Raw genomic sequence first — 22,733 nt, 5'->3', positions numbered from 1 at the left:
AGAGGACTTGTCGGTGTCTTGGCTAGGCGAAGAATGTCTCTCCGTTTTTCATGGCATAGTTTCCCTCATTATAGCAAGAATCCTGACGCAATCGGGCTGGTCGAACTTCTGGCCCGCTACATCTATATATTCCCCCACAGGATCTCTACATAACTTATTCACACCGACCTCCGGGATCCCCGAATACGCGATTCCTGTTCCAGAGGAATATAATCAAAAGTGAGTGGAGCCGAGTAAGGGACGAGAGATAAGTTTCTCCCCTGAAGATCGACATCGCGAATCGAAATGGCTCAGTATAAAGGTGCTGCCAGTGAGGCCGGGCGCGCCATGCAAATTCTTAAGCGGCGTGAACGTCAGCGCGAAGAGGTAGAGCTGAAAAAAGCGAAAATCGAACAAGAGATGAAAGTCACTATGGACGACAAGTTTTCATCTCATTTCGATGCGGTGGAGGCGCAAATAAAGAGCGCGACGGTGGGCTTAGTCACGCTGGATGAGATGAAGGTGAGGGAACTCAGCATGGATTAGGCTTTTCTGAGGCTTTTCGACTCCTTGTCCGAACGCTAGATCGAGTCCATGCAGACACGCTCCACTATGTTAATTTAATTCATAGGCGAAACAAGAAAATGCGGTGAAGGAAAGGGAGAAGAGACTAGCACAGAAGGAGCTCGAGAAACAGGAAGAAAAGCAGAAGCACGAGAAAAGGAAGAGGGCCCAAAAAGAGAAGCAGAAGAAGGCCGTGAGTATGATTGATCGCAGCGGATGTGTTTGTTTATTTTCCACCGAACTCATTGGAGCATCGGTTAAGGGGGTGCAAAGGCGGCTAGCCGTCTGTGGGGAGAGTCCGATTATACAGAGGTCGGATCTCGTTCTGGGGCATCCGCGCACGCCGTGTCCCGGGTGGAGACAAAAGGCAGCCCCCTACGTCGTAAGCGACGAAATTCACCTATGGTAGCGCATATTTAGCTGTATTGTCAATTGTCACGCCGTACACAATCAAATTCGTGGTGCGACGTTACCAGGGCCGCAGAGAGGAATTCTGGGCCCGGGGAAATTCGGACATGGGCCCCTCTCGATCACGGTCTGTGATCTGCCACTAGAAAAGTGATGGAACGAATGGGTCAGATCAGCAGTTTCCTTTCCATGCATCTTTTGAAAAGGGGGGAAATTTGGGACGCAGAGCAAATCATTAGACTAAAGCCTGAGCTAGGGGCCCCTCAAGAGACTCTGGGCCGGGGAAAAGAGTCCAGGTGCCCCCCCCCTCTCGTCGGGCCTGGACGTGACATATGATAAGTTTTTTAACCACCAGATACATATTGTTCTCTCATGTCCTTGGCTGTGATTGCGGCACTATCGCACCGAGGTGAAAGCCGTGAATTTTGCTGTCTCGGTGAAGCTAAGTCCGTAGTCTTTCGTGGGGAGAAGTAATGGATAGAAGTCCTCCAGATGTTTCAGAGCTGATCGGCTCGAACATCTCTGAGGCTCACAGAGTTTCTGTCGAATCGCAGAGCTTTAATCCACGGCGTTTCCCCAAGAGGATCGGAGGTTTCTTGAGCTCGCGCCTGCGTTTCGATTGCTCCCTTCGTTCAAGGGAGCGCTCGAAATGAGCAGCTTCATACGAGTTGTCTCCGAAGGCGGGCCATATATCGCAGTCCGAGCTTCCGAGAACTCACGGCACATTGCGATTGTGCCGGGAATTTCTGGACAAGAAGCTCCCTCGATCGCAGTCTCGCACTGAACTTCCTTTGATTTCCAGATTCAAGCTCTGTCATTCAGCATGGATGACCTCGACGGGGAAAGCCAAGACGATAACGGCAGCGATTCGGATACAGCCGAGACCGAAGCGGTCGACTGCGGCGAGAAGACCGCTTCACCCCACGAAAGGAAAATGAAAAAAAATCCTGACGTCGACACGTCGTTTCTCCCAGATCGAGAGAGGGAGGAGGAAGAACGTCGAATACGCGAAGAATTGCGACAGGAATGGACCGATAAGCAGCGCAAGCTGAAGGAGGAAGCAATCCAGGTGAGAATTTCCCTTATCATCTGTCCCCTCCTGCTCGAAATCATTGCAACGGTCGCGAATATTGAGAGTGAATGACTCCGGGAAGGTTTGCGTCTGACAGCGGGGCTATACCACGTCTCTCCCACAACGGGAATTCAGGAGCCGATCCTTTTCTAGATAACATTCAGCTATTGGGACGGTTCGGGGCACCGACGAGTGGTCGAAATGAAGAAAGGCAACTCGATTTACCAGTTTTTGCAACGATGTCTTGAAACACTCCGGAAAGATTTCCATGAACTACGGGTAGTTTCCGCGGATCAACTGATGTATGTCAAAGAAGACCTGATCATACAACATCACTACACATTCTACGACTTCATCGTAACAAAAGTGAGCAAACGTCCTTCCAATAACTTCTCCGCAGCGGACGCGCTTATCCGGTCGATTGTCCCGATTAGTGACGCCAGATATTAACGATCCTATAATATGAGCGCATTTTCTGTGAGGCTCGCGGATGAGGGGCCCGAGCCTCTGTCGGAAGCCGATGTAGAACTGACTATGAAGCGAGTTCAAATTTCCTGATCGCTCCAGGCCCGAGGGAAATCCGGTCCGTTATTCTCATTCGACGCTCATGAAGACGTCCGCATGACATCAGATGCATCGAAAGAGAAGGAGGAGAGCCATGCGGGGAAAGTTCTGCTTAGAAGCTGGTACGAGAGGAACAAACACATTTTTCCTGCATCTCGATGGGAGCCGTACGATCCGACGAAGTGTTACGACCGCTACACGGTCAAAGACAAGAAGCCTTGAAAGAACGCCCCGAGCTGACGATTCCCCCTCCGAATCCCTTGAGCAGAGGCTCTTCATGTGTACAATTCCTGCTTATCATGCCCACGGCCTTCTGAAAACTTGAGCACAAAGCCGCTGTGGGGAAGAAATGTTATGTAAAATAATAAAATGAATTTTGATTGTTCCTGGTGCAGAGGAAGGTATTCCTGCGGGTGTGGGGGTCATGTTTCCCGGAACTATTAGGAAGCATTTGTATTGGAAGTCAGGGAAGAGGATGAGTTCGAATCTCTGCTATCCTCATCAATAGATTTCGAGTCAATATGTTCGATGAGCCTTCGCCATCACACATCCAATTCTCGCTCCTAGGCTATATTCCAGCGTTGACGGATGATCTTATTCGCAGATCGAATGATACTTGAGGCGGTCGGAATTCCACCTTACTTCCGGACCAATTAGCCCGCAACGGAGGAATGGCGATCGAAGTAGTCTATATTACATACAGTTTATTGATTGACGCGAAGTCGAGTCTGTTCGGAGACAGCAGAGGAGCTTATCGGGATATATTTCACTCGGATTTTTTCTTCTCGCCCGCTCCCTCTGTGCTTGCTGTCGTGGATTTTTCCCCCTCCGATGTCCGCTCTTCCTTCGCTTTATTCCACGACTCTAAGCCTTTGGGTAATGTGACGTCCTCCTCAAACGATCCTGTGCCTTGTACGAATTCTTCATATGTGGACTTTTCCGGGAAGGGCCGCTTCCCCAGCAACTCTATCATGTCTTCACGATTCAGGATCTCTTTCGACAATAATCGCACGGCAACCTATGGAAATTCGGGAGAAAACATCATTAGGCCACAATGAAGTAGACGATTAAGCCCCTCCATTGGACACCCTTTCATATACTATCATTGAGAACATGGTAGATTCCGAAATTTACTTTTTCAACGTCGGATCTATGATCTGTGAGCAGCTTCATCGTGGTATCGTAGGCTCTATCGACAAGAGATCGCACTTCTGAATCAATCATCTGCGCAGTTTCCTCCGAGTAAGGCTTCTCCATGACCATGTCTCCGGGCTGCGGCATTTCGAAGGACAGGTTCCCAATCTTATCATTCATGCCGAATTGAACAATCTGCGCATATGCGCTCCGAGTCACCTGACAAAAAAAGGGTAATCGTTCGGAATCCCATGTGATTTAGCCAGATCGCTGATTTCGCTCGAGAGGAACACCACGAACCTTCTGAAGATCGTCCTGAGCTCCGGTGGTGATTTTCTTGAAAAATATTTGCTCGCTGACTCGACCTCCCAGAGTCATGCACATGCGGTCGAACAGTTGTTCCGTTGTATAGAGGTACTGCTCCTTCGGCAAGTACTGCGCGTAACCGAGGCCCTTGCCCCGCGGGATAATTGAAACCTTCAATAAAGGATCAGCGTGCTCGAGGAACCAACCAGCCACTGCATGCCCAGCCTCGTGGTAAGCCACAGTTTTCTTTTCCTCAGGCTGGAGAACATTGGTTTTCTTTTCCATGCCAGCCACAACCCTTTCGATCGCCTGTTCGAAATGCTTCAACTCAATGCTGTTGCTGAGCTCTCGTGCGGCGATCAGGGCGGCCTCGTTGCAGACGTTCGCAATGTCAGCTCCAGTGAACCCTGGAGTCAGAGCAGCCATCTTCCTCGATAGATCGTCCTTGTTCAGCAAAGTCTTCAAATTTTTGAGGTGCACCTTGAAAATGCTGGCCCTGCCTTTGATATCTGGCGCCCCGACGAATATCTGCCTGTCGAAGCGACCTGGACGCAAGAGCGCTTTGTCGAGGATGTCGATCCGATTGGTCGCTGCGAGAACTACCACGTTCGTGGTAGTATTGAAACCATCCATCTCAACGAGTAGTTGATTCAATGTGTTTTCCTGTTCTGAGTGTCCGCTGAAGTTCTTCCCGCCTCGTTTCCTCCCTACGGCGTCGATTTCGTCGATGAATAAAATACACGGTGCGTGTTTCCTCGCTTTCGTGAACATATCTCTGACCCTCGATGGGCCCACGCCCACGAACATTTCGAGGAATTCGGATCCCGAAACACTCAGGAACGGTACATTGGCTTCCCCCGCGGTCGCTTTTGCTAGGAGCGTCTTTCCAGTGCCAGGGGGGCCGGTGAGCATCGCGCCCTTCGGGATCTTGGCACCCAGATCGATATACTGCTGCGGATTCTTCAAGAAATTCACGAACTCCATAATCTCAACCTTGGCCTCCTCGCAGCCCGCGACGTCCCGGAACTTGACACCGATATCGCTTGGTTTGATCAACTTCGCAGTGCTCTGACCAACGCCGAAGATTCCCCCTTTCCCCCGCCCATCATACCTTTGAAACCCGGAGCTTTCATGAAGAAGTATAGTGGGACGAGAATGAGCAAGGCTGTCGGCAACATGTTCAGGAGTCCTGACGAGTCTAGCTCGCTCTTATAGACAACTGGGACATAGTTGATGGAATCTATGTTCATTTCTGCTTGGACATTGTCGAGATTACGCTCCAGAGAGTCCACAGAGCCAATATTGAACCACAGAATGTTGCCCGAATCTTGGCCACTGAGAGTGACTCGAACCCATTTCGAATTCACCACCTCAAGCTTCTCGACTACGCCCCGTGAGAGGTACTCTTGTACGAATTGCTTCCAAGTAATCTCTTTGTACCTCATTTCGTGGAAACCATAGGCCATCAATGCGAAAACAATGAACACGGTTACTTGCTGTATCTTCCGGTTGAAATCATCGGGACTGCCTTGGAACGGGTTTTTCTTGTCTGAACCTCCAGTGCCTCCATCGCCGAAGGGCCACGGTGGTTGGTTCCGAGACTTCTGATTATTCGGTTGAGAGGCGCTTGCATCATCCGAATCAGGCCCCCTCTTACCACCTTTATCCGAACAGAACGAGGCATGAGGATGCCTGAGCAGATCGTCGACTGCCGCTGACCACTGACGGATTTCATTACTTTTCAAGGGGTAATGTGCTGCGTTCGTTGCATTATCGAAACTGCGCGAAGCAGAGCAAGGCAGAGGTCCTTTCGACCTTGTCCGGAAGGCATGGACGAGCTGGTTCTCGATAGTTCGCGCGAAAAGTAGAATCCTGTGAGACATCTCGGCGGAAGTGTGCGAAGTTGGGATTCTCAGAGGAACATTTCACGGTGCCGGATCGCGACAACCGGTCACTGCTTTCTACCTTCTGCCAGGAGAATGTTTTTTCCCATCCGTGAGAGAAGTCTGTTTACATCGTGCGCGTGGATGTCTTTAGGGGTCTCGGGAGAGAGACCACTACGGTCGCTCAGTAGTTCCCGAGGCGCCGCGCCGGTTCGGTGCGACAATCCCGATGTGACAATACACGAGCGAGTATTGAAGGAGATGGGCGGCTCCCGTTCGAGCGATTTCCTCCTCCAGTCTCCGATGGTCGAATTGTCGTGCTCTCTAATACCAGGTCCAAATCACGCTCACTGTCAGACACATGCTCATCGTCTGCTATGGTGTGGTGCGCGGTAAATGAGAGGGAGCGCAACGTGACGACTGACGACGCACACAGAGTCAACACTCACAAAAACAACACGTGCGAGGAAGGAACCCCCATGATTTAGAACGACGATTGGTGGTGGACGCTTCAGGGAGTGCTCGTTCCCGGAAAACTCGTCGCCCTATCCGCTCCCCATCTACCTCCCAGATTCTCGGTTATTAAGAGTGCCGGCGTGATCCGATCGTCAATCTCCATAGACGGTGGTGAGTTCCTTGCTTGTGTACGGTTCTCGTTCCGCAGTGCGCGCATTCCAGACTCAGAGCCGACGAGGGGGGGGGGGCGACACGAGGGGTTAAGAGAGCGTTCGGATCGCGGAGTTCTTCCTTGGCCTAAGGCGCGCCGTAGCCTTATTTGGGCACTTCATGTCTCACCTCGACCGATGCCCGACTCCGGATCTAGATGGCTATTTGACAGAAGTGCCGATCATTTTCAGGGGTTACAATCGCATATCAGCTATGGGTGTAACGACTCAGTATCTTCGTTTTTTCGCGGGGGACTCTTTTGGCGCCATTTCGAATTCAGAGGGTCAAGCTGTACTCGTCCCCGTCAATGAAGTTCAAGATCGTTATGTCGCGAGCACGTCTTGCGAGGACGTAACATTGTGGAACTTGAAAACGAAAAAGAAGCTCTCCGTATGCAGAGGTTTGTCATCCTTGCTGCTTCGCAATATTCCCAATCCGAAGATGAGTCATTCCTTGAAGAATGAGTTCGCGCACCTACCGTGGCGATAACAATTCGTATTTCGACAGGTGAGAAGAGTGAGGCGACTCGCGTGCAAGTGCTCTGTGGAGGCCTGATTGCCGTGGGCTACAGTGACGGCGTTGTGAAGATCTTCTGCTTCGAGGATGGCTCGCTCAGGGTCACGCTCCAAGGTCACAAGGCAGCCGTTACTTGTATGGGGATCGACTCGTCCGGTGAGCTCCTCCAGCTCCATTTCCAGCATGAAATATAATAATAACAAGAATTATGAGGACTCTGATATGATAGAATCGAGCATTGGGTATCGTCGAACGCCGGGCTTCATTTCTCCAGGCAGTAAGCTGCTGACTGCCGGCAAGGATGGAGTAATCATCACATGGGACATCATCAATGAGTGTGGATTATACCGCCTCAGAGGGCACAAAGGGCCCATCACTCAGGTGTGTGCGGCTGCTTTTCCTGTTGTGAATCGTTCGTATTAGCGGGAGCCAATCCGATTCTACCGCGAGTGCGATGATTTCGCCTGGCGGAGAGATTCTGGGTGTCGGCGTTGGCGCGGCTGGTATCTTTCAATCAAGCCTACGAGTTCATTGGTAGACGAGCCCCGCAGTGTGAATCGGAGCAGACTCCTAGATATCGACATGCCCAGCAGGAGTTCGGTATCAATCCTGTGGTCCTCATAGGTGAAATTTCTGTCTCGGAACATCCTCGTATCGTCGTCCAAGGATACATTCGTGAAGTTTTGGGACCTGGATACTCAACACTGCTTCTACACGCTGGTTGGCCACCGGAGTGAAGTGTGGGATTTCCTCATCATCAACAATCAATACCTCGTGAGTCATCTCTAGCGCCCCCGATCCTATGCACTCGGTCGGCCTCCATCATGATGTGCCTATCCGGTCCTATGCTGGGGTCTGCCTGTGTGAGTGACGTGGCCGTGCGCTCTTTCAGATAACGGGTACATCAGCCCCGGAACTATCCGTTTGGGATTTGAGTGGCGTGGTTCGGACCGAGTCTGAGCGCTCGGACGGGGAGGTTTCCAAGCGAATACGTGAAGATTTGCACGATCAATCGGAGGATGATGGCGATGGATCCGGTGTCTCGAGTACGGCTGCTGAGTTCAGGTGCCGAAAGGTCGGAACCATTCTCCGGCAGGGTAAAGGTATGTTCCTCCGGCGGAAGAATTTCTGCTTGGAAGAGTGATGTGTAGTCTCGCACAAGAACCCGATTTCATATCGGAATCACCTCCGAGAGCAGAAAGGGAAGCGCATGAGATCGCTCTCGAACTACAGTTTGTCTCTCCCAGGCAGAACATGTGGGCTGCACCACGAGGAGGGCAACGCTATGTTCGGTTGCTATGGTCAGGACAACCAGATCGAGATATTCAAAATTCTGACGGAGAGCGAAGTCCGCAAAAAGCACTCGAAACGTTTGAAGAGAGAAATCAAGCGCAAAGCCGAAGATGACGACCTCGTTGTAAACTCAGGCGTCACCGTGAGCGATCTCTTCAAAAGATTCGGTAAGTGGCTCCCAGGTTTCGGGTCATCAGACGTACTCTCGGCCGAACTTAACCAAGTCTCTCGGGGTGGCTCCCTCAGGTGTTGTGAAATGCAAAGGAAAAATAGCGAGTCTCTCCTCATGCGTCAAGGGCACAAACTGGCTCATTCTTGTGGCGCTTAGGAACAATGCCATCGATCTCATCGATGTCTCCTTAGATGATGAGGGCGAGCCGCAGTTGAGGGACACCCTCAGGCATCTGGGACATAGGAGTGACGTCCGCTCCGTCTGCTTCACATCTGACAACGCAGGTAGTTCGACAAACATCCCTCGATTGGCATAGATCGATGGATCGAATAAGCTGTAGCGAAGCCATAGGTCAACACTCTCCCACCCCATAGGAATACTCTCAGCGTCAGCAGAGCAGTTGAAGCTGTGGAGCGCGGAGTCCCTGCAGTGCATACGTACTCTCGATTGCGAATATGCGCTCTGCTCCGGTTTCTTACTCGGCGATCGGCACTGTGTTCTCGGCACAAAACAGGGAAACCTGCAAATGTTCGATCTGGCGGCCGGTGAGCTTACGGAAACCATAGCCGCGCACGAAGGCTCGACATGGTCCCTCAGCTTCACCCCCGGTAAAAAGTTCCTCATCACGGGCGGCAGCGATAAGAAAGTGAAATTCTGGTCCGTGGAGATTGATGGGGCGACCAAGAAATTCACCCTAAAGCTATCGAGGTGGGTGTTCTAGCTCAGGGCCTTGATAAGATTTGCTGAGTCCTCGAAGAATCCTCCGATGTCTGATCAAAAGCCACATTTCAGGTGTCTGGAATTGCCTGAAGCAGTTACCTGCGTCAAAGTTTCACCTGACGGTGCCTTGCTCGCAGTTGCGTTGTCGGACAATACGATCAAGATTTTCTTCGTGGACTCGCTGAAGTTCTTCCTCTCCTTGTACGGACATCAATATCCAGTGCTGTCTCTTGACATTTCACACGATTCTCGATTACTGATCTCGGGATCGTCGGATCGGAATGTCAAAATTTGGGGATTGGATTTCGGCGATTGCCACAAATCGATCTTCGCTCACAGTGACTCAGTGATGGGCGTGCAGTTCTTACCTAAGTCGCATCAGTTCTTCTCGATTGGCAAGGATAGAATGGTGAAATACTGGGACGCAGATAACTTTCAACGGATAGTCACACTCGAAGGTCATCAGGCCGAGGTCTGGGCGCTAGCCGTTAGTCCTAATGGGAAGCACGTGGTAACGGCCGGACATGACAAGAGTATAAGAATTTGGAACAAAACGGAAGAGCCTCTAATTCTCGAGGAGCAGCGCGAAGTCGAGCGTGAGCTCGAAGCTGAGAAGGATGTCGTTACTGAGGAAGCTGTGATTACTAGGGAAGGCGAAGCCGACATAGGTCTTGCCGGCAAAAGAACCTTGACGACAGTCAAATGCGCTGAGCGTTTGATGGAAGCAATCGAAGTTTTCGGGAAGGAGGAGGAGAAAGAATTGGACGCCAAAGTGTCAAACAGCAAACCAGCTCCTCCTCACCCTCTCCTGATGGTACACAAAACCCAGTGTCGCTTCCGTTATATGACTGAAGAGATAAAAAGAATAACGGCAGCCGAAATCGATGAAACTCTGATTGTCTTGCCCTTCGACCACGTTCTCTCTCTCCTCCGGCTGCTCGTCGACTTGATCGAGCGAGGATGGGATGTCGAATTCATGTCCCGCACATTATTCTTCCTGATTAGAATCCATTCTGGACAGCTATTGGCGACACCTGCTGCAGTTCGTACATTGAATAAAGCACACAAAGTGAGTAATCAATCGGGAGATGGGATACGGATAACCAAGAAGCTCTAGCCATGCAACCATCTCACTGCGGAAAACTTCTCCCTGCAGGTTCTCAAGGATCAAATGGAGAAAATCGTCAGTGATGTGGCTCTTAACGTACAAGCCCTAACTTTCATCAAGCATGAAGTCGAGGAACGCAATGCTGAGTCCGCTTTCCATTCGGCGCTTGACAACTTGCAGAGAAGGAAGAAGAAAGCTCAGAAAATACGAGATCAGAAGACAGTCATAACTGTTTCATAGACGCTGTCAATAAAGTTGGGCGGCTCGAATCTTGCAGAGGTCTTCCAGATTTAGATAGAACTTGAGTTCCGTAGATTCATTCGTGTTTATCCTCGCTTGACTCGCTCTCACGCGCAGGTATGCTCCGAAAGACGAGCGCCTTCCGATGAAAGGCAACCCTCGAATCTTCAAGAAACTTGGTGTCCTTTTCAGTGAACCCTCTTCGACGACTGCCCGGAGCTCCGAGGAGGGATCAAGCAAGCGTATGACTACGAACGCGGGTGGATGACAGAGAATACATATGTAGTTGATGGCTTTCTCAGCGAGACTCGAATGTCGCGCTCGTCTGGTTTTCGACTCTGAACCACGTCATTCATGTTCTCTCTGAGGGGGACATAGGGGCTGTTCTCGCGGATCCGACAGGAATAAGAGCGGGGAAGATTGCTCAGCGCCGCGATACTGAGGGCGCGTCGTATTCATATGCCGCACAACGATCCCCCCCTACGATATCACAGTATTGCAAGATGCCCTACATTACGATATATTCTTCGGAGAATAATTTCGCTCAGTCAGCACTAGAGTTGCGATACGAGAGGACATTTCTTCCCCGAAAAAAGGACGATGTCCGCGCGGACATCGGGACGGAAAGCGGACATCAAAAGCGGACACTCTATTCCATGTTTTTTGCCCTTTCCATGGAATTGATCCGACTCTCCAACCATTTTTCCCTTATAAGCAACAATCGACTGAACTTCGATGCCCTAACGATCGCTCAGAGACAATTTGCTGAGTGAGAAGGAAATTTCCGACCCAGCCCCCGGCGCCTCTGGCTCACGCTTGTGCAGCCAAGACCTCGGTGCCCTCGGCGAAAAAATAGCGCAGAAATTCAATCTTTATCATCGAATCTAGCGGTATTTCCTCGAAAATTCCGGAAAGCGGACATTCCCGAGGAAACCCCAAAAAAGCGGTCAAAGCGGACAAGAGAGGACGTGTCCTCTCATATCGCAGCTCTAGTCAGCACTCATCCCCCAGGAGCCGAATCTAGGAGCCGCTACGGGGGCTCTGGCAAGGAGCGTCCCCCAGAATCGCTATCTATCAATGGATCTCCTGATCTTGGCCGGAAATTCCCTTGGCGCCGCGCTCGGTTTTTGGCCTAGGACACATACGTACAAGATCTCAGCGCGACTATCCCGCTCTAGGGACGATTGCTCGCTGTTCAGCTACCAGTCCTAAATATAGAGTCGGGCCCTCCCTCGGTGTGGCCTGATGTTTACATCCGTATAGAATCTAAGTGCCAGGAAGCTTGTGTGAGCATGAGCGAAAATCCGAATCTCGCTGCGAGATTGCTTTTGCTTACCTCAATCCTTGTATCATGCGCGACATGTGTACAGGGCGGGACATACAAGATCGGTGAGTTGTCAGAGCTTCTGGTCAGGCGGCCTACCCCAGAAAACGAGTCGACCTGCAGCGAGACATCGCGAGGCAGACCCTCCCGGTCCAGCTCACTTACTTCCCCGATGAGAATTCAACAATGAAATGGGAGAACGCGAACTTTATAGTTTCCGGAGCCTCGGCCATGTCTCGCAATATCGCGAGGAGTTCGATTGGCCTGGTTCAAGAAATCTGAACTTTTTCCAGCCGGGGTCTTCAGTGCCGAAACTGGTCAGGTGGAATCTCGGGTGTTCTCTCGAGCGGTGGATCGAGTGAACACCGACAATCAGGAGTTCCCCGAGGTTCAAATGCAAGCGATTTCAATAATGTTGAAAGAAGGAGAGACGTGGCGAAATTATTTGGAACGTGAGTCAGGCTTGAAAGACCGATCGACTGATGATTCTATACTCCAGTGTTTCCCACGAGCGGGCAAGTTCCCCACCAGTGGGTCACGGCGATTTTCCAGGGGGTCACGGGACTTCCGGAGTCTTCTGCACTATCGATTCAGGGCTCTTGGCGAGATGCATCGGAGGCTGAATTTGTTCAGGGAGATCACCCTAGCTTATGATTTGCGGATAGACTGATGCTTTCACCCCTTTTTTCTCGTCAACGTCATTTTGTTTCTCTGAGCTGCCCGCTCCCTCGAACATTCTGTGTGTGCTGGTGGGCCACGGACAGCTCCCGTACTCTGAACGTGGGCCACCGGGGAGGAATTTCGGGAAACACTGCTATATTTTATCTGCCTGTCTATCCGGGGAATCCGACCCACAGATGCCGATATCTTTACGGCCAATTCTCGAATACAAGGGGAATGACTCGGTCTCTATCCTTTGAAAGTATGCAAGCAGTTCGAAAGTGGAGTGGTGGCGATCGTCGGCGCGGAGTCTTCCGTGGAGGATTCATTGATATCGTCCGTTTCGTCCGCGGTAAGGATACCACACATAAGGACTGGTTTCAACAGAGAGCTCGAGGATCCAGATGATCTATCCCTAGCTCTTGCACCCTCCCCGTCGGATCTCGCAGAAGTAGTGCGACAGCTGATTCTCCACATGGGGTGGATTCATATAGTCTACATATACGATACGAGTGCAGGTATGAATCCATTTTCCTGGCTGGTATCAGGTTAAAAGCGGTCGAGGCTCTCCGCATCATAGCGAATTGATCCATCCGTAGGGTTGCTGCGGATGAACGAATTGGAGGAAGATCCGGAATTCAAAGGACGGCGATTGATGCCCATCGACCTCTCTGTCGATTCGAATCCTTGGGACAACATCGTTAAACTTTCTATTAGACATGTCGTCGTCGATATTGAGAGCAAATCAGTCCATCAAGTTCTGAAGGAGGTGAGCTGGCCACCGAAAATGTTGGATCATGCGATAAGAACTTATCCTCAGCGAGGAGACGCTCCAGTATGCCCTAACCTGTTGTTCTCGACACAGATTTCGATGTCGGGGCTTTCTCAGGAGTATTACAGCTTCATCATGCCCAACAGCGATATCAGAATACCAGAGAATTCAACCCAGCAAACATTCTTCTTGGACGCTGATGTCTACACATTTTCCCTCGTCGATCCCGAAAACAGGGAGATGCATTGGATTTACCGGATGTGAGATATTTATTCTAGAGATTGGCGGATCTTCGGGTCTCAGACGTCAATGATGACCTCGACGGAACGCGAGATACTAAAGTCGAGATGCATATTTCAGGCTGGAGATGAACTCGACCGAAAACGAACCGAACCTTCCCTTCATCTACGATTCTGTTCTCCAAATAGGCCATACTTTGAACAACCTCTCACTGATACACAGACCCATCCAAGCATCACAAGGGAGTTGTTCGAACGAAAAAGTTTTCGAGAATGGAAGGAGGCTCTACGACAGTATCAGAGAGGTAAGAATCATTCGCATCTGGCTTTCCTTTGTGTGGACCCCTGACGTCAGGTCATCGTTCGTGGAAGTGAAAAGTGAATAACTCCTTATGAGGCGCTATAAGAACGCGAGACTCTAGGAGGCCCAATCTTTCTGCAGTCGACCAAATTCCAAGGAGTCACCGGCTTCATTGAGTTCGACGACAAAGGCGTTCGCAAAGTGAAACACGTTCACGTGAAACTATTGAAAGACGGGAAACTGACGAAGGTATGAGAGACGAATCTCGGATCGAGCCGAGCCAACGAGAGATAGATCGACAAAGCCTCCGATTATAAGGTTGCAGATTGGAAACCTCAAGAGGGACTGACCTTCATCAAAGAGTTGGATCCGAAGGGCGAACCAGACGAAGCACTAGAGCAAGACGAGGGTCTCAACAACAGAGTGCTCGTTGTCACGAGCATTCAGGTAGCAGTCGTCGAACGTCGCTGAATAGTATCATATTCGAAATCAATGATTATAATCGATGTGAAGCTACTCTCGCTCCTCATTGTGGTTCCAGACTCCTCCATTTCTCATGCGGGACGATCGTCCACATTTGAAAGGGAATGAGCGATATTCGGGTTTCGTTGTCGATCTCCTAGAGAAGCTGTCGAAGCTGCTAAAATTCCAATACTACATCAAAGAAGTGGAAGATAATAAGTACGGAGCGTTCAATGAATCCACTGGAAGCTACAGCGGTCTCGTCGGCGAAATCCTTCTGGGGGTAAGGCTCGCCAATCGGACGAGAGCTCCGAAAAGACATTCACGAGAGAGCGCCTTGGCAACACCCACGGTGCCCATGGTTCATTTTCTATGATTCCCATTCGATACTGTCTTCCAGAAAGCCGACATCGCTGTGGCACCCTTCACGATAAACAGGGAGCGTTTCGCTTCGCTCGACTTCAGTTTCCCGTTTCTGGAGGCCGGCATCGGCTTACTCGCGAGACGTGAGGTCGATGCTTTGTCGCACAGTTTCCTGAGCCCTTTCACCTTCTGGATGTGGTCAGCACTCTTCTGTACCATGTGTTCGGGTTAGTGAGCATTTCCCCCATAGATAGAGACGCTACCCAAGCGGACACGCCCTTGTTCGCCCGGTGCTTCCCGCTCAAACATGGAAAATGTCCCTTTTCTCTAACTCAAGTGGAATGAAGGTCTCGTTGATTACACTATGGAGGAAGCAAACGGTGGACTCAATCAACGAGACAATGCCGTCGCAATTTGTATACCGATTGGCGAGAGCAAGGCGAGCATGCCGATCGCGCGAGTGTCTCGCTCGATACGTGCAACGTGCTCCCGGTGCGCACTCAAGCGTCTGTAAAGAGAGAAGCGGCCAGGAACGGACAATCCTTCGGATGAAGTGGTGACTTTCGGATCTGATTAAGCATTGAATTCTCGCCTGCTTCTCGGCGAAGAATGTAGCTACTTGACGCGCTACACCCGATTATAAGAGTTGCACAGGTCATACTCATAGAGAGACCCTTCAAGTAATACGAGAGCTAATCGAACACACCGTGTTTATTCTGATAGAACGGCATGCTCCAATTATCGATATGCTCTGATTTTAACAACGGCAGCGTAGAATAAGTCGAGTAGAGGTGATGTAAACTACAAGATTAAGTGAAGATATTAGAGGCATACAAACCGATTCATCGGGGGTCGAAGGCAGAAATCGTTAGATTACGCCCATTCTTCGGAAAAACACGGGCGTGCTCCATATTGGGGACATCCCGGTCTCACGGAGACTGTCCATTCCATGGGGATCGAAAAATGGAGCGGCATGCTACAATAGAATCGCCGAGGTCCGTTTTGGTGACGAAGATTTCCTTCGAGGACTAATCACTGTGAGCCTCATATAACTTCCAGCTACGTTCGTGATCACTTTCATTGCACGTTTATCGCCCCGTGAATGGTCATCGGTGTCGGAGACCGCTATCGAGACGAGCTTCACGATAGGAAATTGTTTTTGGTACCTCTACTCAACAATCATGTTCCAACGTTTTCAATTGAAGCCTAGGTGAGTGACTAGAACCTCCGATGATGAGGAAAAAACCGAACTCGCAGTGTTGGTGCAACAAACATCCATGGTATCAACTCGATTGTTTGCAGTTCCCCAGCCGTCGTCGTGGCATTCTTCGCCTGGTTCATTTTCTGCCTAGCTGTCATGGTTTCTTATGGTACCGTGCTGGGTGACTTCATCATCAAATACAATGAGAAGCCGATTCTGTCGAGAATAGATGACCTCCGTTCAGAAAGCAATCGAGTGAAGTTCAGTGCCATACAGTCAGGTTCTACGATGAAATTCTTCGAGGTGAGTTGGCCAGGTCTACTCCTTGCCTCGAGTTCATCAGGTACTTTCGCCGATTGAACGATAATTCAGTCCGACTGAGTCGATTCGTCGCGAGATTCTCAGCTAGCTGGGCGAACTGGATCGATGCCGGGGATGCGTCATTCTCCGACGTCCTCGTTCTCGCTTGGACAACGTTTTCATGGAAGCCGAATGCGTGATGACTCTCAGTTTGGTCAAGAAAGCCGGAGAGCAAGAAAATCTGAGGGTCCCTGATGATCGTGAAGGGGGCACTCATTACACTCCCGGGAGACGGAGGAACGTGTATCGCTCCCCGCGTGCTGCTTCAACATGGGGAGTACAGGGAGAAAGAACAATCATGGGTTGGGGCATTGCTGCTTTGCTCGTTGGCGAACGCCCGAGCCGTGTTCCACGGAACCCTTTTGCTCCGAGTCTAAAGCTTCTTCGACAGGATGTCCGCGGGACCCCAAGCTCCTCTCAGAGCAGCTCTGGGGCCACATAAGCCGGGGGTTCGGCCGAGGAATCCGCGGGAGGTAGGCCTCGGGGGCCATTGCGAGAGAGACAAAGAATCGGGCGGCGATGAGCGGCGGGCGAGGACAAACAGCTGTGCATGGCAATGACGCCTCTTTATTTAGATTTTTCGACTCATGCTTAGGATTCGACTTTCGTCGCAGTCCGTGACCGTGACCGCAAGTTCTCGTCGCGTTGCGGGGCGTTTCCCCATTGAAAGTCTATGGGAGCCTGAAAATGCCGCGAATTTCCGGCTAAAAAGCCGCGACGAAAGTCGAGCCCTACTCACCCTCATATATATTGACGAGGCTACCGCTGCTGCCACTCTCGCTTCCATTATAGAGGCAGAACAATTAAGGAAGAGTTCGAGGAGATAAGGAATGCAACCAGCGAATGTTTTCGAGGCGTGTTACCGATTACCACGAGCCTTAAGTGGCTCACGGGGAACGAGTCGGACCCGGGGAAGGGGGCTTTCTTCCTGCCCCGTGATTCGTTCCGGCTCGACTCGTTCGGCAGAAAGGAGAAAAGTCGCTCCTTAATGAAGATGGAGGAGCCCCGATGGACTAAGGACTCCTGGCTGACCGACTGGCGAGCCAGCCGGCTGGTCGGGTAGCTGCTTATGAGCAGATTGACGACGCGACGCTCCATCTCTTCTGTTCGAGATGCTCGCTGATGGATAAGGGATGAATCATTAGAGGAAGAATCATACGGGCGAATAATAATTCCAGAACGAGCCTTGGCTGACATTGCCTCCCCGCGCATCACTGGGATAATGAAAATTTATCGGGCGTGTCGTTGTGCACACGGAGGTGGAAGAGCATCACGAGATTCCTCGAACTCCAGCTGATTCACAATCAAGGCGTTCTTGGGTTCAAATGCATGGACTGAATGCGGAGTGAGATCCGCCCATGATGCCTGTCGCTATTCGGTCCCGCAAGGCTTTCGAGGGGGCGTCATGCTCCGAGTAGCATGGACTTGTCGCCTTCGTCGACAGATGTCGTCGCGACCTCTCCTCTTGCGCATACCTTGATACTCATTCTCGAACCTGTCTCTCGGTACTAATGCGGATGCTCAGCGCGTCGCACCTGTTCGGGTCAGGCTTAGGAAATCCTCGATCATTGCTTCAAGGCGGCGGGTTTGCATTCCTGGGCCTGAGTGACCATGTGAAACTTCGGAAAACAAAAGGGAACGGAAGATTAGGGGAACGTCCGACGGAGAGCAGTTTTCGCCACAAGAGGGCTGCATGAGTCTGACCGAGTGGCTCAGGGAAGGCAATCCCATCGTATTTCGTATCCTCCGACAAGGCTGAGATGTACGAGACTTTGTGAATGTACCGAACATGCGAGATGCCCTCTCATGGACTTGGTTGCGCATGATGAAGCTGTTCATTTGCTCTTACCAGGAAACCGAGTATCCCAACTATAAGCAGATCTACGCAAAACTGGACAAGGAAGCCGCGGTGCGGAATCTGAGCGAAGCTATGGAGCGCATTAAAAGCGAGGATTTCGCCTTGTTTCTCGAGACGCCGTACATCGAGTATTTCGTCGGCAGAGACTGCTCTCTGCAACAGGTGAGGCTTCAGGTGAACTCATCACGATCCCGGACCATTATATTTGGGAACCTCTCGACGCGTTCCCAGCAAGAAGGACGCTCCCATTTCCATGCCGTATCGACAGCCGCATGATTTCTTCGCTCAGTGTGGCATCTTGCGCTGCTTCATCCTAGTTCTGGCTGTCAGGTCGAGGGTGAATCCACTGGTCGATGTCGTGTGCTCAAGGACTCATGTGGTCCGCTCCACAACGGCATTGATCTCTGAGCTTCCCGGGAATCCTCGATCAGAAGCCTTATATCGAGATTAGAAGCCAGTCCGCCAGCCCTCCGATTAACCGAGCACGATTTATAATCCTGGCAAATCATTAATTCTCCATGTTACTCCGAGCATGATCATGTTCGGAGAGTTGTGAAGAGCCGTCGCAGACTCCGGGGTCTCGAGGAGTTCATAGTGTGGCCCCCAGAAAATTTACTTCAGAAAGAGACTCCAAAAGCAACAGAATGTATTGTCGGGGCTCAGCTGCCTACCGTCCGGAAAGCGCAGGGTCGAAGATGGCTCTCTCCATCTTCAACAAGCTCCAAGCAAGAAATTGTACCTACAGGATTCGCACGCAGCTTTCGGGAGTAATTTTCTCGATGAATGTGAGCAGGAAACACTCTACCTTGCAGGTTGAAGGCACCGTCGGCAGCGTCAGCTATGGGATAGCCATGTCAAGGGGCTCCACATTGACTAAGTGAGGTCTCCCCCAAATCGTCAGCAGTCACTATGCAGAAAAAGCTAAAGCTATTCAATAGATATAAGAGAAGACACATGAATCGAGGACATATAATATTAGAGCAGGGGACGAAAACAGAGTCCACTCTTGGGGCGCGGAATTCTAGGACGAATCACAGTCCCCTCATCTAACTCACCGAAACCGAGGGAACCATCGATGAGGGCGCGGTGACACGCGCCTGATTCCGGACACGGGCTCCCGCGAATGAACTCGATATCAAGAGGCTAGAAGTATAATATACTTACATACGTACCTAGCTTTCGACAGGAGCTATGTGGATACCATCAGCTTTTTTCAGGTACTTATCGGCTGGAGTTCTGAGTCTCCGGCGAGAAGGTGCTTTACAGGCGTTGAGAGCGAAGTGGTGGAACGAGCACCACGCCGGAAAGCACTGCCCGAATCATCACCTCATTGTTCGGTAACGACCCAGAAGTCTGGAGTCTCAGAGTCATTATTGAATATGCCCCCGGAGGATGTATCCTTCATAATCACCGGAGAGCATCCTGTCAGTCTCGGGGTCTCCCTTTCAGGCCTACGCCTTTTACCGTGAGATTCGGGCGAGTGAATATGCTCTTCGTGTTCCTCCTCAGTGGGCTCATTGTCTCGGTCGCCATCACACTCTACAATTATGTGCGGAAACAAATGTCCAACGAGGATAAAAGCGTAGGTATCTCTCCCTCTGTCGGCTTTCGATCATATTGATCGAGTGTGATGTATTATGGCTGGGATCAGGGCTGATCAAGTCCCTTTCCCGATTTCAGGACTTTCGTTTCTTCGTTCCGACTCTATTGAAAGAGATCCAGAATTTGTTCCTGCCTAAGAAGCCAGAACCTGCAAATCCGTCTCCTGAACCTGTCGAGACGTGACAAGGATCAGACTCCCTGCTCAATGAGCCTCCGAATTCCTTTTCGGATTTTCGCCAGTCCCTTGGGCGCACCAAGCATGCCTGACATCACAGAGGATCAGTTTGCTGTTGAAGAGGATTCTCTTTCTTCATCATATTCGCTCGCTTCGAACCGCTTCTCATTGTCAGACCTCATTTTCTCGAGGATAAAGTAATATGATAAACGCGGCGCCTGTGATCTCGTCCACTCAATTTCTCCTCATTTTCCAAGAAGAACTATCCCCTCAAGAATCGCGAAAAAAGCTCCGTTCGGAAATGTTCCCAGTTCCTCGATCAAGTGAATCACTCGGAAAATCCCTCGAGTGAGCTTCAGAGAGGCGACAGTCATTGGATCCTTCACAAAAGAGAGCGTAGGCGATTCCATTGGGGAGCGACAATCAGACTGCTCAATGCAACTCCGGAGGTGGAGAAAAAGAAGAACACGGTCTTTTCTAGGCGAGGCAATGTCGATCGGTCGCTCGTAGGCTGCAGTGACGACCAGCAAAGCCCACCGCGGAGAGGACAAAAGAGAAGAATTCTTCGATGAGACCTTTGGTCCTTGCTCAATGGAGCTCTCGAGATTGGGTTCATATCGTCGCTTTGTGCCGCTACCAGTCGACTCCTGCCGTATCCCCTCGCAACGGCCGGGCCCGATGCACCCTTAAAAGAACGTGCGGAGAATAGGATTGAATGACGCTGCAGAGAAGGCCCTATTGGAGCGGACTCCGTGTGGAAGCGGGAGCCGCGGCACATTTGAGTTCGTTCACCTGACTCGTTCCTTGATCAGATCGTGAAGCATCTACCGGTTCAAGGGCCGATTCCTCGAAATTACTCTCGATATCTGCGATTGAGATATTGATCTCCTTTTCGATTGACAACTCAACCCGATGGTGATGTAGGCGAATTGTTCCGAGATGGCTTGAATCTGCGAAAGGATCCCGAAAACGTGCAGTACCGGGAAGTTTCGTCGAAAAAACAGCGAACTGTGAGAAGAGCCAGCCGATAGCGTTGATGGTTTGACGAGAGAGATCAGAGCCGACTGTCTCTCCGGGGGGAATATCGGAATATCAGAGAGCGGTATTCATACATAGCTCATTCATTAATTAGGGATGCGGTGATCCCAAGCCGGAAGGATCCCAGAGTCTATATCCGCAGCACTTTTTCCGCATCAGCACGAGGAAGCGACACCTGAAGACTGAATGAAGAATGAACACCAACGAGCTCAATCGCATCATTCTTATTGAGAATTGTCCAAAAACACACCGGGCACGAGATTAACCCCCCCTCCACAGGCGGCAAGCGGAGAATCCTCGGGAACTCTTATATGTATCCGTTGCATTTTCATGTTCAGTGTCGCTCTTCCGGAACCGGCTGAGCGAGGGCCTGTGCATTGGCAGAGTTCTCGAGTTTGTTATCAAACGGGGAAGAGTAGGTAAGATCGGCTTTGTGTCGGCAACATCCGGGCTCAAATGTTGCTAAGTCCCTGGCTGCTCGGCCGATTTCTCATGGCCTGTCAGTATTCCGCATAATGCAATAAATAGAGAAATTGTATGTACATTCGAAAGTATCATGGATTTCGTCCCTTGTCGTGAGATTTTCTCCACTTCACTCTGGGAACGGCTGGTTAGCTTTGATCGTGTGAGCTTTGCAGACACAGTCCCTGGGAACAAGCACGTACATGAAAGTGGGGCGAGCGTGCGGCGCTCCTAAGGGACGTGCGTACATAAGCTGGAAAGCTTCCGTTTGGACGCAAGAGCTCTCGAAGTTATCCTTAATGGCCAGGCAAGGCTGATCGGCGTCAACACACTCGTAGTAGTGATACCACTGGGCGTAGATGTCGTGGACTATCTCAACTTCTTCACCGTTCGTGTTCAAGGTTCGATTGAGGAGAACCCATTTATTGGTGGTCTGACACAAGCGTTCGAAACCTTCATCGTCTTCCAGCTCGTTGGGCTCATGCACCGCATACGTTTCTTCAACGTGATCTCGAATCTTCTTGAAGATGTCCACATTCTTCTCTTGTCCACTGATTCCCTGAACGAGTTGCTTTATGTAGTTGTAGATCGAAGTCAATCTGTCAGAGGGTTCTTCAGCGTATTTATCCACAGACCCGTCAGGTTTCTCCATGTTCTTCGGCGGCTCTTTCGTCTTGGATTCTTTCTCGTAGATCCGAGCCGCTTGGGATGGAGAGGCGAGCATAACGACCGTCAAGGCAATCAATAGTGTTGTCACCACGCTAACTTTCAGTTTTGCGCACATCATAACGATTCGCGAAGCAGAGCTACAAGGAAGTCCTGAATTTACCGTTCACGCCAAGAGTCTGAGAAATCACTGGGACGAAGGAAGGCGAAGGAAACGGTCACTGTCACGTCGTGTATTTTGCTGCGGCTCAGAATCGCGCTCGTTTGAAGATGGAACAATGTCTACGACGCTTTATGTACCCCCCTGTCAGTCCCATCCAGGAGAGAAGAGATCGAGGAGGGAGAACGGCTGTGGAAAGAGCGTTTCTGGCGGAATATCGTTCTAATCTGCTCAAGTACGATAACTTCGTTCGTGATCTGAGCTTTTGTCGACCTTGGACTATGCAACGCGATGCACATGATCCTCAACAACGTCATAACAAGGCTTCATCGCGAGGAACCTTTCTTGACTCGGCTTCACGTTGTTCGGGCAGCCTCTCAGTCATGACTCATGAGGGAAAAGGAGCTCGGTTTGTTCAGTTTCACTGAACGGCCCTGTACAATAAACAATAAGGACGGCGAACTG

The 22,733-nt window shown here is 50.7% G+C and overlaps 5 protein-coding genes across 5 annotated transcripts; 3 read left to right on the top strand and 2 right to left on the bottom strand.

Moving 5' to 3' along the window:
• Positions 1 to 281: 281 nt before the first annotated feature.
• LOC100904344 (protein FAM50 homolog) lies at positions 282 to 2,902 on the top strand. The gene is made up of 5 exons (XM_003737272.1): positions 282 to 501; positions 611 to 736; positions 1,754 to 2,020; positions 2,177 to 2,389; positions 2,591 to 2,902. Exons 1-5 carry the CDS (start codon positions 286 to 288, stop codon positions 2,807 to 2,809), a joined length of 1,041 nt encoding a protein of 346 aa, XP_003737320.1. The 5' UTR covers positions 282 to 285; the 3' UTR covers positions 2,810 to 2,902.
• Positions 2,903 to 3,293: 391 nt separating this feature from the next.
• LOC100904204 (AFG3-like protein 2) lies at positions 3,294 to 5,658 on the bottom strand. Its single transcript, XM_003737271.3, is given in 4 exon segments — positions 3,294 to 3,605; positions 3,722 to 3,940; positions 4,022 to 5,121; positions 5,124 to 5,658. Coding segments are annotated over 4 exon segments (1,941 nt in total). The 5' UTR covers positions 5,494 to 5,658; the 3' UTR covers positions 3,294 to 3,353.
• Positions 5,659 to 6,463: 805 nt separating this feature from the next.
• LOC100906184 (WD repeat-containing protein 3) lies at positions 6,464 to 10,625 on the top strand. Its single transcript, XM_018638222.1, has 11 exons — positions 6,464 to 6,537; positions 6,768 to 6,976; positions 7,084 to 7,248; positions 7,367 to 7,473; positions 7,717 to 7,866; positions 7,985 to 8,195; positions 8,340 to 8,552; positions 8,632 to 8,841; positions 8,932 to 9,265; positions 9,350 to 10,346; positions 10,434 to 10,625. The coding sequence occupies exons 2-11, from the start codon at positions 6,790 to 6,792 to the stop codon at positions 10,623 to 10,625; spliced, it is 2,766 nt and encodes a 921-aa protein (XP_018493738.1). The 5' UTR covers positions 6,464 to 6,537; positions 6,768 to 6,789.
• A 1,292-nt stretch (positions 10,626 to 11,917) lies between these two features.
• On the top strand, positions 11,918 to 20,145 carry LOC108863639 (glutamate receptor ionotropic, kainate 2). The gene is made up of 17 exons (XM_018638218.2): positions 11,918 to 12,014; positions 12,243 to 12,401; positions 12,873 to 13,127; positions 13,209 to 13,378; positions 13,475 to 13,641; positions 13,742 to 13,925; positions 14,063 to 14,170; positions 14,240 to 14,368; positions 14,463 to 14,666; positions 14,784 to 14,973; positions 15,806 to 15,956; positions 16,049 to 16,250; positions 18,160 to 18,327; positions 18,978 to 19,042; positions 19,383 to 19,502; positions 19,615 to 19,747; positions 19,846 to 20,145. Exons 1-17 carry the CDS (start codon positions 11,918 to 11,920, stop codon positions 19,948 to 19,950), a joined length of 2,607 nt encoding a protein of 868 aa, XP_018493734.2. The 3' UTR covers positions 19,951 to 20,145.
• Positions 20,146 to 21,194: 1,049 nt separating this feature from the next.
• LOC100905891 (uncharacterized) lies at positions 21,195 to 22,371 on the bottom strand. Its single transcript, XM_003737283.2, has one exon. The coding sequence runs from the start codon at positions 22,227 to 22,229 to the stop codon at positions 21,573 to 21,575; it is 657 nt and encodes a 218-aa protein (XP_003737331.2). The 5' UTR covers positions 22,230 to 22,371; the 3' UTR covers positions 21,195 to 21,572.
• Positions 22,372 to 22,733: the final 362 nt, after the last annotated feature.

This window comes from Galendromus occidentalis, unplaced genomic scaffold, assembly GCF_000255335.2.
Source record: "Galendromus occidentalis unplaced genomic scaffold, Mocc_1.1 scf7180000075422, whole genome shotgun sequence".
NCBI lineage: Eukaryota > Metazoa > Arthropoda > Arachnida > Mesostigmata > Phytoseiidae > Galendromus > Galendromus occidentalis.
This window is presented reverse-complemented; position numbering and strand designations above follow the sequence as displayed.

Excerpts from the sequence above, each read along its gene's own strand:
- LOC100904344 (XM_003737272.1), top strand. The coding sequence starts at position 286 with ATGGCTCAGTATAAAGGTGCTGCCAGTGAGGCCGGGCGCGCCATGCAA. Across the intron at positions 502-610 it reads TCACGCTGGATGAGATGAAG|GCGAAACAAGAAAATGCGGT; the intron begins GTGAGGGAACTC and ends TTTAATTCATAG. Across the intron at positions 2,390-2,590 it reads ACGACTTCATCGTAACAAAA|GCCCGAGGGAAATCCGGTCC; the intron begins GTGAGCAAACGT and ends TGATCGCTCCAG.
- LOC100906184 (XM_018638222.1), top strand. The coding sequence starts at position 6,790 with ATGGGTGTAACGACTCAGTATCTTCGTTTTTTCGCGGGGGACTCTTTT. Across the intron at positions 7,867-7,984 it reads TCATCAACAATCAATACCTC|ATAACGGGTACATCAGCCCC; the intron begins GTGAGTCATCTC and ends GCGCTCTTTCAG. Across the intron at positions 8,196-8,339 it reads CATTCTCCGGCAGGGTAAAG|GCAGAACATGTGGGCTGCAC; the intron begins GTATGTTCCTCC and ends TGTCTCTCCCAG.
- LOC108863639 (XM_018638218.2), top strand. The coding sequence starts at position 11,918 with ATGAGCGAAAATCCGAATCTCGCTGCGAGATTGCTTTTGCTTACCTCA. Across the intron at positions 14,171-14,239 it reads AAGACGGGAAACTGACGAAG|GTTGCAGATTGGAAACCTCA; the intron begins GTATGAGAGACG and ends TCCGATTATAAG. Across the intron at positions 19,748-19,845 it reads TGTCCAACGAGGATAAAAGC|GACTTTCGTTTCTTCGTTCC; the intron begins GTAGGTATCTCT and ends TCCCGATTTCAG.
- LOC100905891 (XM_003737283.2), bottom strand. The coding sequence starts at position 22,229 with ATGATGTGCGCAAAACTGAAAGTTAGCGTGGTGACAACACTATTGATT.